The sequence below is a fragment of the Ahaetulla prasina genome, chromosome 3 (assembly GCF_028640845.1).
Source record: "Ahaetulla prasina isolate Xishuangbanna chromosome 3, ASM2864084v1, whole genome shotgun sequence".
In the NCBI taxonomy this organism is placed as follows: Eukaryota; Metazoa; Chordata; class Lepidosauria; order Squamata; family Colubridae; genus Ahaetulla; species Ahaetulla prasina.
The window spans coordinates 20,953,941-20,966,579 of record NC_080541.1 but is presented as its reverse complement, the minus strand read 5'-3'; the positions used below and the strand labels follow the sequence as shown (position 1 = coordinate 20,966,579).

Below are 12,639 nucleotides of genomic sequence, written 5' to 3'. Positions count from 1 at the left end.
ATCTCCAGCTATCAGCTATGCTTCACGCATCATCGATGCAATGCGGTGGAAGAACAAAACCTTCTTTCACTCCAGAAATGGAAAATGTTTCAGAATCTGCAAGGCAGATTTTGGCATAACATTAAAAGTTCACCTCTTGCTTATAAGAGAAATTCCACTAAGCAAGAACTATGGTTCCTCTGATATGACAAAATATGCCTTTTTCCTGTCTGATGGAATTGATAAAAAGCATGAATAATATTGTATTTGTATATATATATTTTTGCAGTGTATTTGGGTGTGACAAACTTAGGAGCTTATCAAACCCGAATGACAAGCTTATGTGCCCAATGGCAGCCCCACAGACACGCGACTGCTTACAGAATTGTAATAGAATCTCTTAATGGTAAGTTAATATATCATGCATATGTTGCTCAACTATTAAGGTACTCCTGTTGACCAGGAATTTAATGTTTCTATTGACAGTCTTGAGGGAGCATATGTGCCGATGTCACCATTGCCTCTGTAGCCTTCAAGGTCATGAACAGTTCCTCAGGAAAGTTCCTCAGGAATGTCCCCTGAGGTGACAACCAATATCCTTGGAGGACCTCCAAGGGAGGTGGATGGCTATTTCTGTACTTATCTTATGTAGAGTGTGCCAGCTTGTTTGGGTGGGGTGTGCCCATCTTTCTGGGGTAGAGAAGTGGACAATATAGCAAACATATAAATATGAATGTCAAAGTGTGTTCAGGGTTTCCTCTTGCTGTGAGGGGTTCCATCTTTATTCAGCTGGATAAACACATAAAGCTTCTTGAGGCAAATGCTTGGACTGTGTCTTTATTTACACTGAGCCATACCCAAAACCAGCAAAAGACTCCCTATTTGACATGAGAAGACATTCAGCCAAGTAAGAGTCTCCCCTTATCTGAATGGCAAGAGTTATGTGGTCAAAAGCTCTGAACTGTTGAAACTGCCCTCTTAAAAGACTTATTCTGGTACCAGTCTGAGGTCTTCATTAGGGATGTAGTCTGACATCTCCATCATGGTATTGAGATACAAATGTACCTGAAGACATCTCCTTTGGAGCTTAGTAGTCTTACTAAAGAAAAGAGTCCTACTTCTTTTAACCAAAAGTGAATATGTGAGGAGTTGGTGTTTTTCAAACATAAAAATGGCAACGACCAATGCTAGGTGGTTTATAAGACTATTCAATTTCCATGCCTATGATAGCAGCCATTTTGTAAAATGAGCAAGCCATCACGGCCACCATTTTACACGCCCACTGTTTACTCATTTCCAAACATGTTCACCTATCACAACAGTTTGAAGTAACCAACTTTAGTTTTAAAGCATCAGGGGGATAACCTTGAAGGAAAGAGACATTGTACAAGCAAAGAGGGATGAAGCATTCGTTAAGTCCTGGAAAACCAGATAGTGTTTGGAAGAGATTCAGGCTAACTGGTCTCTGATTCACTGGGATATGAGAAGAAAGAGAGAAAAGCCTTGCAAGATTCTGTTTTTCGATCTGATCTACTGAAAGGCTGACATTAGTTGATTAGATACGTTATCATGAAGAAATATCAGAAACAAGAACAATTCATGCCCATATACATAGTCCTCCTTCCTGTGGGAAACCACAGTTCAAAATATTCTTGTGTTTAGGGTATTGTTCTTTATTGTGCTATGTGTTCTAGAAAATAACAAAGTCCTGATCATTTGATGTTCTCTCTCTACTTTCAGATGGGGCAATAGAAGAAGAACCGTTAGGTTGGGGGGCATCTAGGCATTGTTTCTTTCAACTTTTTCCTGACACAAAATATAATATCAGTGTTTATTCACAAATTCAGGAATTAGAAGGACCTGCCATCAGTATAATAGAGGCAACACGTAAGTGGATTATTTCTTCTTTGATATTGACTCCAAGTATAGTTCATGTATTAGTTGTCAGAAGTAAACAGAGATTCCATCTTCCTATCTAATTTTCTGATTTTTTCCCCCTATAGTTTCTTTTGATATACATAGCATCAGAGACTATAGCTGGAATTAGGAGCTTCATGAAGTGAGATTGATATTAGTTGGAATTTTGGGGAGTCACATTTCAGATTCTTCTTCAAACATTGAAGGAAAAACTTGTGATTAGCAGATGTTATGGACAGACTTGGTATCATTAGTAGGAACTTAATTTTTTGCCTCTGATTGATCAGTAGACTAAATGCTAGCTCCAGTACCTGGGGATGTCCAGATTTTAAATTTGAAGAAGGTCTTCAGATCTCTATAAGTGGGATCTTGGTAGCTGTGCTTAGGACAATGTTTTTTTTAACTTTATTCTTGCTCCCTAAACATCTCACTAAGGCACATACAGTATATCAACGACCATCACTATATAATTCTTTCTAACTTTTCTTTTCTCCATTTTCAGTGCCGTATCCAACCGAGCCACCACCAACTCCTTCAACCACCACTCCACAGCCTACAATTCCTCCAGCAAAGGAAGGTAATCTTTCTGTAAAGAGAATACTAACAGATTTTTTTAAAAAAAGATTATTTAACTATAGTATGGTAGTCCTTCAATTTTGACCACAATTGGAACCAGAACTTGATCGCTAAGCAATGCGGATTAACGAATTGTGCCCAATTTTACAACTGTTTTTGCTGTTAAGCAAATCACCCTGGTCATTTAACAGATATGGCTTTCCCCCAGTGACTTTGTCAGAAGCCAGCTGGAAATGTCAGAAATAACCCCAGGATGCTGCAAAATTTATAAATGCCAGCCGGTTGCCAAACACCCAAATTGAGATCATGTGACCGGCAATGGTCATGCGAGCACATTTTTCAGCCCTGTCATCTTCAAATGGTCACTAAATGAATGGTTGTAAGCTGAGGACTACCTGTACGTTAGTGTGCTACGTTTAACTCTGGTTATTGGGATGCGTACCACATTAAAATTCAACAGTGAAAAAAGTAAGGTTCTACATTTAGGCAAAAAAAACAAAATGCACCGGTACCGTATATGTGGCACCTTGCTCAATAGTAGTAACTGTGAGAGGGATCTTGGAGTCCTAGTGGATAATCATTTAGATATGAGCCAGCAGTGTGCAGCAGCTGCTAAAAAAGCCAACACAGTTCTGGGCTGCATAAACAGAGGGATAGAATCAAGATCACGTGAAGTGTTAGTGCCACTTTATAATGCCTTGGTAAGGCCCCACTTGGAATATTGCATTCAGTTTTGGTCGCCACGATGTAAAAATGATGTTGAGACTCTAGAAAGAGTGCAGAGAAGAGCAACAAAGATGATTAGGGGACTGGAGGCTAAAACTTATGAAGAACGGTTGCAGGAACTGGTTATGTCTAGTTTAATAAAAAGAAGGACTAGGGGAGACATGATAGCTGTGTTCCAATATCTCAGGGGTTGCCACAAAGAAGAGGGAGTCGGGCTGTTCTCCAAAGCACCTGAGGGTAGAACAAGAAGCAATGGGTGGAAACTGATCAAAGAAAGAAGCAACTTAGAACTAAGGAGAAATTTCCTGACAGTTAGAACAATTAATAAGTGGAACGACTTGCCTCCAGAAGTTGTGAATGCTCCAACACTGGAAATTTTTAAGAAAATGTTGGATAACCATCTGACTGAGATGGTGTAGGGTTTCCTGCCTGGGCAGGGGGTTGGACTAGAAGGCCTCCAAGGTCCCTTCCAACTCTGTTGTTATATATTATATATAGTCATTTCATGCTTATATATATTATGTTGGCTTGCAAGCCAATCTCCTCTTGACATGAAATATGGGTGGGAACAAGGCAAGGAAGTACAGAAAAAGTGGTTATGTCATTTGGGGCCCAAGAATGAATTGGAATGGTGCAGTATCTGTTTGGTATTTGCTTGAAGATGGTCTTTGTTTTAAATATGTAGTTTAAACATAGGAACATTTAAGAGTGAATGTGAAAAAGAAATGATCAAAAAGCACAATTATTTTGGTAGTTCATGATGAAAGAGTGAGAAAACTAGTGAGGGACACGAGAGTGACGAAGGGCTCTAAACATGGCATATATGATTAATTGGTAGTTTCAAGCCAATTTTTTGCTGTTAGCAGGTCATTAAGAAACATATGAATATAAGAAAGAAGTTGTATTTCATGCTTGTTGATTTTGAAATAATGAATGATGAAGTGAGTTGGAGTGAATTATGAAAAAGTCTGGAGCTAAAAGCCTGATGAGTCACTTAGAGTGCTGTAACAGGGAAGTAAATCATCTTTGAGAATCAATAAAATGTTCAGCAAATGATTTACTCCCTTGGTTATTCAAAGTCTTTATGCATAAATGTAGAATGGATGTTTGTGTGATATTCGAATATTAGATATTAGTGTTTGTTTGAATATGAATAGAATAGAATAGAATGGAATTTTTTATTGGCCAAGTGTGATTGGACACAAAAGGAATTTGTCTTGGTGCATATGCTCTCAGTGTACATAAAAGAAAAGATATGTTCATCAAGAATTCTAAGGTACAACATTTAATGATAGTCATAGGGTTCAAATAAGCAATCAGGAAACAATCAATATCAATATAAATCGTAAGGATACAGCAGTCATACAGTCGTAAGTGGGAGGAGATGGGTGATGGAAACAATGAGAAGATTAATAGTAGTGCAGATTTAGTAAATAGTTTGACAGAGTTGGGGGAATTATTTGTTTAGCAGAGTGATGGCGTTCGTCTAGTTGTTCTGATGTTCAGTGCTCTGTAGTTGTTTTGAGGGTAGGAGTTGAAACAGTTTATGTCCAGGATGTGAGGGGTCTGTAAATAGTTTCACAGCCCTCTTTTTGACTCATGCAGTATACAGGTCTATTACTTTTCTATGGAAACATTGCTATGTTGTTGGCTGAGAAGCTGAATGATTTGCAATGTTAGACTGTATGATGAAAAGATAACTATGGATCAGTACATTAAATTTTTATTATTTTTTGTACATGTTATCTATCTCACCACTAAACGACTATTAAAGACCAAATTAGTTGTATCTGATTAGGAAAACTAAATCAAAAATTCCAAATAAGACATTTAATTAAAGAACGTAAATTAATTTGTATACCTTGATAGAATGCTTACTAAAACTGGGAAATTTGTGGAGAAATGTGCAAAAGTAAAGAATAGTGTGTTGTCTATTATGAAGAATAAACGTTTGTCAAAATAAGGGAAACTATTTGTGTATGTGAACATGCTTCTGTCACATTGAATCAGAGTTTCTTTCTTTTTTTTAATTTCAAAATACTTTTTGTATTTTTTAGTTTGCAAAGCTGCAAAGGCTGACCTAGTATTTTTGGTGGATGGATCTTGGAGTATTGGAGATGCAAATTTCAACAAAATAATTGGCTTTCTCTATAGCACTGTTGGTGCTCTTGACAAGATTGGTCCTGATGGAACTCAGGTAAGCAAGAGAGAAGCTTCATTGAGAATATGAACATTTTAAAGTTAGTGTGAAATGTTTTCAGTTGTATCAAAATATAGTCACACCGAATGAACTGAAAGAATTAATCTGAAAAAAACACAACACGTTTATTTTCCACATTTCTATTCCAACACAAAGACTCTTTGCCCATAGTTTTTAAACTGTACGTTTTTCGTCCAAGTTAATCATGATCTAGATCAGGGCTTCCAAACTTGACAATTAATACTTCTGAACTTCAACTCCCAGAATTCCTCAGCTAGCCATGAGGATTCTGGGAGTTGAAGTCCACGAATGTTAAAGTTGCCAAGTTTGGAGACCCCTGATCTAGTTGAAAAAGTACCCTTTTGTCTGTTCTAAATCTCCAACCAATCAGCTTCTTTTCATGACCCTAATATTTTGAGAAAAGGAGAAAATTTTCACACTTTCTTTAGTTTGATAACCAGCCATCTTTTGCTGAAATGACCTTGCTTTGTGCTCCTCCCCATATCTGACTCATAGGCTGGGATTTAAAAAAACGTAAACACCACTTGCTAAACTGTGTACATGAATTAAGGTATTTTTCTTATTCAGGTGGCAATTGCCCAGTTCAGTGATGATACGAGGACAGAATTTAAATTGAATGCCTACAGAAGCAAAGAAACGCTACTAGATGCCATTCAGCATATAGCCTACAAAGGGGGAAACACCAAAACAGGTGGGTTGAATTGTCGTAAGAGTTGTAGGAGAAGAGATAGAGCTTACAAAGTTGAATTCATTAAAACTTTTTTTAGACAACCAATAGTAGTTTAACATTACATGGTAATTTTTCCTTCCTTCCTTCCTTCTTTCCTTCCTTCCCAGGCAGAGCAATTAAACACGCACAACAGATCTTATTCACTTTGGAGTCTGGGACCAGGAAGGGGATCCCAAAAGTTTTAGTAGTGATCACAGATGGACGATCTCAAGATGATGTGAACCAAGTTTCCAGAGAGATGCAGCTAGATGGTAAGAATTCATTTTCTTAGGAAACCTTCATAATGTCATCAGTCTGATACAAATGTGCCTGGCCTTTTATGGTAAATAAATAGATGACTCTGTTTTGTGTTTTGTGAACTTATCCAGTTATAGTTTATTCAATAAATCACAATTGAGCAAATAATGGGGTAGTATATGTGGTCTCCAAAAGGGATGCGGTGGCTTAGTGGGTAAGACGCTGAGCTTGTCGATTGAAAGGTCGGCAGTTCAGCGGTTCGAATCCCTAGTGCCTCATAATGGGGTGAGCTCCCATTACTTGTCCCAGCTTCCGCCAACCTAGCAGTTCGAAAGCATGTAAAAAATGCAAATAGAACAACAGGGACCACCTTTGGTGGGAAGGTAGCTGCGTTCCGTGTGCCTTTGGCATTGAGTCATGCTGGCCACATGACCACGGAGACGTCTTCGGACAGCGCTGGCTCTTCGGCTTCGAAATGGAGATGAGCACCGCCCCCTAGAGTTAGGAATGACTAGCACGTATGTGCGAGGGAAACCTTTACCTTTTTTATATGTGATCTCCAGTTCTTTGCATATCTGTTAGCTAATCGGACACTTAAATGCCACAAAGACATATATGGCATGTTTCTCAGTAGCAGACCTTCCACAGAATTAGTTTCCAAATTAGTGTTTACAATTGCCTTCTTCAACTTGGTGGAACCAAGTTTAGTTGGTGCTGTAACTCCTGTAATTTCACTCCAAAAATACTCCAGCTTACAACAGTGGTATGCTGGCAGAGCAATTATTAGTGTTAGATCATGCATTATTGAGAGAAATAAGGGAAATATGCTTTATCCATTTGACTCAGATGTGGGTCATTTCTGTTCCTAAAATAAACTTGGCCAGCCAAAGGGAACGGGATGCCAAAACCAATCCTTTTCTGAATATGCAGAAAGAATAAACAGATGGTGTTGATAAGAGCAAGGAGGTTATTTATGACCTGTTTTGGCCCTTGGAGAAAACATGGAGATAGCTAGAGCAATCTTCCCCGATCTGTCCTCTGTATGTATTGAACTATAGAATAGAATAGAATAGAATAGAATAGAATAGAATAGAATAGAATAGAATAGAATTTTTTATTGGCCATGTGTGATTGGACACACAAGGAATTTGTCTTGGTGCATACGCTCTCAGTGTACATAAAAGAAAATTTGTCTTGGTGCATATGCTCTCAGTGTACATAAAAGAAAAGATATGTTCATCAAGGTACAACATTTACAACACAAATGATAAATGATAAATACCCACCATTCTCTTAGATCAGGTGTGATTTAACGTTGGCAACATTCAAACTTGTGGACTTTAACTCCTAGAATTTCCAGCCTGGATGAGGAATTCTGCGAGTTGAAGTCCACAAGTCTTAAAGTTGCCAAGATTGGACACCCATGTCTTAGAGGAATTATCCAGTCTAGCACATTTGGAAGAGAAGGGCTGAGGAAGCCTCAACTAGATTAATAAAATATATTCAACTTTTATTTAATTGATTGATCCCAGAAATGTATGTTTGTTTGTTTTCTTCCTTCCTTCCTTCCTTCCTTCCTTCCTTCCTTCCTTCCTTCCTTCCTTCCTTCCTTCCTTCCTTCTTTTCTTCCTTCCTTCCTTCCCCAGGATTCAGTATATTTGCCATTGGAGTTGCAGATGCTGATTATGCAGAACTGGTTAACATTGGCAGCAAGCCAAGTGACAGACATGTGTTCTTTGTGGATGACTTTGATGCCTTCAAGAAGATTGAAGATGAGCTGATCACTTTTGTCTGTGAAACAGCCTCTGCAAGTTAGCAGTTGTTTCTTTACTTTTTCCTGCCTATTGCCACAATTTTTTTTTAAAAAATGCATTTTGCTAACTTGATCTTCAGAATGGCGCTGTTCCTCTTCATGTGTACTTAGAAGTAGGACCCATTAAGTTTAATGTTTTCTCCCACATAAGTGCGCACTTGATGGTAGCATTATAGAAGTGTACGTTGCATTTATAGTCAATTTGGTTGGTGGTCAAAATTGCTAATAACAATTTCAAACGTACTACTATAATTACACTATAAGTTAATTAAGAACATATAATGTACAGAAAGTAAGAAACTGGTTCCATCATGTAAAAACTCCTTCGCCAAGTTGGATAGAATACTTCTATCTATGTTAAGACGAAACCCATGTCTTTAAAAAAATTTAAGAGGACAGAATTGGCTGGAATATGCGCCTTAGAGGGAGACCACAGCTGTGATATAAGGATATCTGCAAGAGGGATCTAAAGGCCTTGAGAATGGACATTAACGACTTGTAAACCTTGATCTCTGATCGTTCAGCTTGGAGGCTAAAGACGCAGCATGGCTTTCTCCAATTTGAAGAGACATTTGTTCGGCAGGCTGAGGCAAAGAGGCAGTCCCGGAACCAGCGAAATCTGGGGGCTGGGCAAGGGACAGAATGTATCTGCCCTCAGTGTGGAAGGGATTGCCACTCTCAAGTTGGCCTTTTTAGTCACACCAGATGCTGTTTTAGGACCTCTTTCCAGAGCACGATACTATAATCTTTTGAGACTGAAGGATGCCAATGATGTCTGTTTGACAGTGATGACAGTCAATTTGCAAGTAAAAAAGAGAACAATTTAAAAAACTGAGCAATTTTAGAAAAAAGCAAATGTAAAGAAGGCATCCTGATTCATTTTAGTATAGGTATGTAGGTATGTAATATTAGCTGTATTATTTCGGCTACAATATTATAACAAACCATCTTTGTTTCCATCATGTCTGTATACTATTTAATGCATGACATTCACCCTTCTGTTTCTACCATCTTCTTTTTGTGCCATATCCGTCATCGGATGTTGGCGATCCTATTTTTATCAGTAGCTGCAAGAAAAAGTGCTGGTGAGTTTTGTCCAAACCAGTCCTTTAGAATTTGAAGCCATGATGTTCTTCGTCTGTCTGCCTTCAATCTTCCCTTAGAGGATTAATAGAAGTGTGCCGTATTTTTCTGGGTGTCGCATCACATGTCCAAAATATTCTAACTTTCGCTTTTTAAATGGTTTTGATGATTTCCCTTGACTTTCCCAGGCAGCTTATCACCTCCTCATTTCTGATTTTGTCAACCCAATTTATACGTAACAGCCGCCATTTCGAATGCTTCTAGTCTCTTTAAGTGGCTTTCTGTCAGAGACCAACTCTCTACTCTGTAGAGCAGGATAGAAAAGATGTAGCATCTGGCAAGCCTGATTTTCAATCTTCTGCTCATATTGTGACTGCAGAAGACCTTTTTCATTTTGAAGAATGCTGTTTGAGCTTTCTCTATCCTTGTTTTTACTTCACTGGTTTGTGTTTCTACCATACATTGCAGTAATAAAGCACCCAATATAATACAGATCAGGGGTCTCCAACCTTGGCAAAGACTTGTAGACTCCCAGAATTCCTCAGCCAGCAAGGAGTTGAAGTCCACAAGTCTTAAAGTTGCCAAGGTTGGAGACCCCTGATATAGATGGTCTTTGATTAACAACCAGTCACTTAGAAATAGTTTGAAATTATGAAGGACTGCCCAAAAGCTACTTGCAATCCACATCCAGACTTCTGATGACTGCAAGATGGATTCATTTGGGGCCCTTGGCAACTGGATTATCTTTATGGCCATTTGCAGCATTCTGCACTGGCATGACCATGATTTATGACATATTTTCCTGGTTACCTTTTTAGCCTGTTTCCAGCAAAAACACCCAAAGGAATACTAATAAGCTCAACCCTCATTCGTTTGCTTAATGATTGCCATGTTCATTTAGTGATGAGTGTTCACTTAATGGCTGCCACAAAAAAAAGCCATAAAATCAAGTTTGGTCACGTCTTGACTTATGACTCTCACAACTTATAATGGAAATTCTGGGCTCCGTTACAGTCGTAAGAAGAGGACTACCTCCAATGGCTGCAATTCATATAGCAGTGTGTCATCATGAGCTATTGAATGCCAAAGGGAGTAATAATGCAGTGATTGCTTGCCTGTCTCAGCTGCGCAAAATAAAGACTTGTCTGCTAGTATTCAAAACATCTGCTTCCCTTCAAACTGCAGCCACAGAGCGGTGATGACTTTGTTTGTGAAGCTTTCCAAACGTGGAATGGATTTTCAGAACAGATGGAGAAATTCCATCGATCACAACAAAGACAACATTGCTGTGTTTACAGGCCACCTTCTGAAGCTTCGACATGTTTTAATGTCTTGTGGTTGATGCAGTTTTTCATAAAAAGAAAATATATAATACCACTTGGCATTATGACTATCCTTTCTCAGAGATAATTTGTTTTCTTCCTTTTTACAGCTTGTCCATTGGTGTATAAAGAGGGCAATAGTTTAGCATGTATGTTTTATTAAACAAGTACATTTTCATTTCTGCCAACCAGTGGTGGGTTTCAAAATTTTTACTACCGGTTCTGTGGGTGTGGCTTGGTGGGCGTGGCAGGAAGGATACTGTAAAATCTCCATTCCCTCCCCACTCCAGGGGAAGGTTACCGCAAAATCCCCATTTCCTCCCGATCAGCTGGGACTCGGGAGGTAGAGAATAGATGGGGGGGGGCAGTCAGAAGTGGTATTTACCGGTTCTCCGAACTACTCAAAATTTCCACTACCAGTTCTCCAGAACTGGTGAGAACCTGCTGAAACCCATCTCTGCTACCAACCTAGCACGTAAAAAATGCAATTAGAAAAATAGGGGCCACTTTTGGTGGGAAGGTAACAGCGTTCCGTGCACCTTTGGCGTTTAGTCATGCCAGCCACATGACCACCGAGACATCCTCGGACAGCGCTGGCTCTTCGGCTTAGAAACGGAGATGAGTCAGGAACGACTAGCATGTATGTGCGAGGGAAACCTTTACCTTTTTTATATGTGATCTCCAGTTCTTTGCATATCTGTTAGCTAATCGGACACTTAAATGCCACAAAGACATATATGGCATGTTTCTCAGTAGCAGACCTTCCACAGAATTTGTAATGTATCTTTAAAAGTTTTGGCGGGAAAATAGCACGTTGCTGATTGGTTGAAGCCCCCGGCTAAACTGTATATAAAGAGAGGTTTTTCCCAGCCCGGGCTGCTGGGTTCACCATATAGTAAAGAGCTGTTGTCACTATCCTGGTCTCCTGCCTCGTTATTGCCCGAATCTAACACTGGCGACGAGGGTGGGATTTCGAGGCTAAGAGCGCCAGAAAAAGAGCTGAACTCACCAGGGCGACGCGAACCCAGCAAACAAGGGGCGGAAAGCAGCGATGTCCAGCTACACACCGCCAACGCCATTCGACCCAGCTAAGGAGAAATGGGGGTCATACATGGCTCGCTTCGAGTGTTTCCTAGAGGCGAACGAACTTCAGGGAGTCTCAGACAACAGGAAACGGGCGTATTTCCTGAGCCACTGCGGTCCAGAGGTTTTCGACACCGCAGAATCGCTGGCAGAGCCAGCGCCGGTACAGTCGGTACCGTGGCAAACTCTGCAGACTATATTAAAAGCCCATTATGCACCAACGCCGTCCAAGTATGTGCAACGGTTCGAATTCGGGGAGCGCAGGCAGCAAGAGGGCAAGTCCATCAGCGCATACATGGCCGCCCTGAGGAAAGCCACGAAACATTGCGAGTACCGAGACTTGGATGAGGCATTACTGGAGCAACTCATTCGTGGGGTCAGGGACATCCGTTTGCGGGCGGCTGCTGTCTAAAAGCAACCTAACGCTGGCAGCGCCTTGGGAAGCCAGGGCTCACGAGATGTCTACCCAAGCGGCGGAAACCCAACAAAAGCAGGACGCACCAACGGCTGGTGCGAAACCAACCCCAGTCCACAATGAAGAGGTCCAGGCCGAATCGGACGGTGAGGAAGAGGAAGGAGTCTTCCACACGGGAGGCGGAGAAAGAGACCGGGGTGACTGCGCGAGTTGCGGAGGGCAACACCAACGACAACAATGCAGATTTAAGGATGCAACTTGTCGGCGGTGCGAAGGAAGGGGCACCTAGCACAGGTCTGTCGAGCACCCCAACCTTCCCGCCAAAAATTCAAACTGACCAATCAGAGGCGGGAGCAGGCGCGGCCCGTGATTGGTCAATTCAAAAAGGCGAAGTTGAATCAGACTGTCGTGAGAGTGGGTCACGCATCAACACGCCTAGAAAAAAATCTTTACAAAGCAAAGATTGAGGGGTGCCGTGCCGATTGGAGGTGGACACGGCTCATCGATCACGATCATGTCCTGGGACACTCGTGAGAG

The 12,639-nt window shown here is 40.5% G+C and overlaps 1 protein-coding gene across 1 annotated transcript in view; it reads left to right on the top strand.

Moving 5' to 3' along the window:
- The window catches only part of COL14A1 (collagen type XIV alpha 1 chain), a 175,114-nt gene that overhangs the window by 78,251 nt on the left and 84,224 nt on the right, over positions 1-12,639 (top strand). The window contains exons 23-28 of the mRNA XM_058177897.1: positions 269-385; positions 1,720-1,866; positions 2,399-2,473; positions 5,256-5,395; positions 5,987-6,110; positions 6,257-6,400. Of these exons, the coding sequence (XP_058033880.1) occupies positions 269-385; positions 1,720-1,866; positions 2,399-2,473; positions 5,256-5,395; positions 5,987-6,110; positions 6,257-6,400 (747 nt within the window). The remainder of the gene's footprint in view (positions 1-268; positions 386-1,719; positions 1,867-2,398; positions 2,474-5,255; positions 5,396-5,986; positions 6,111-6,256; positions 6,401-12,639) is intronic.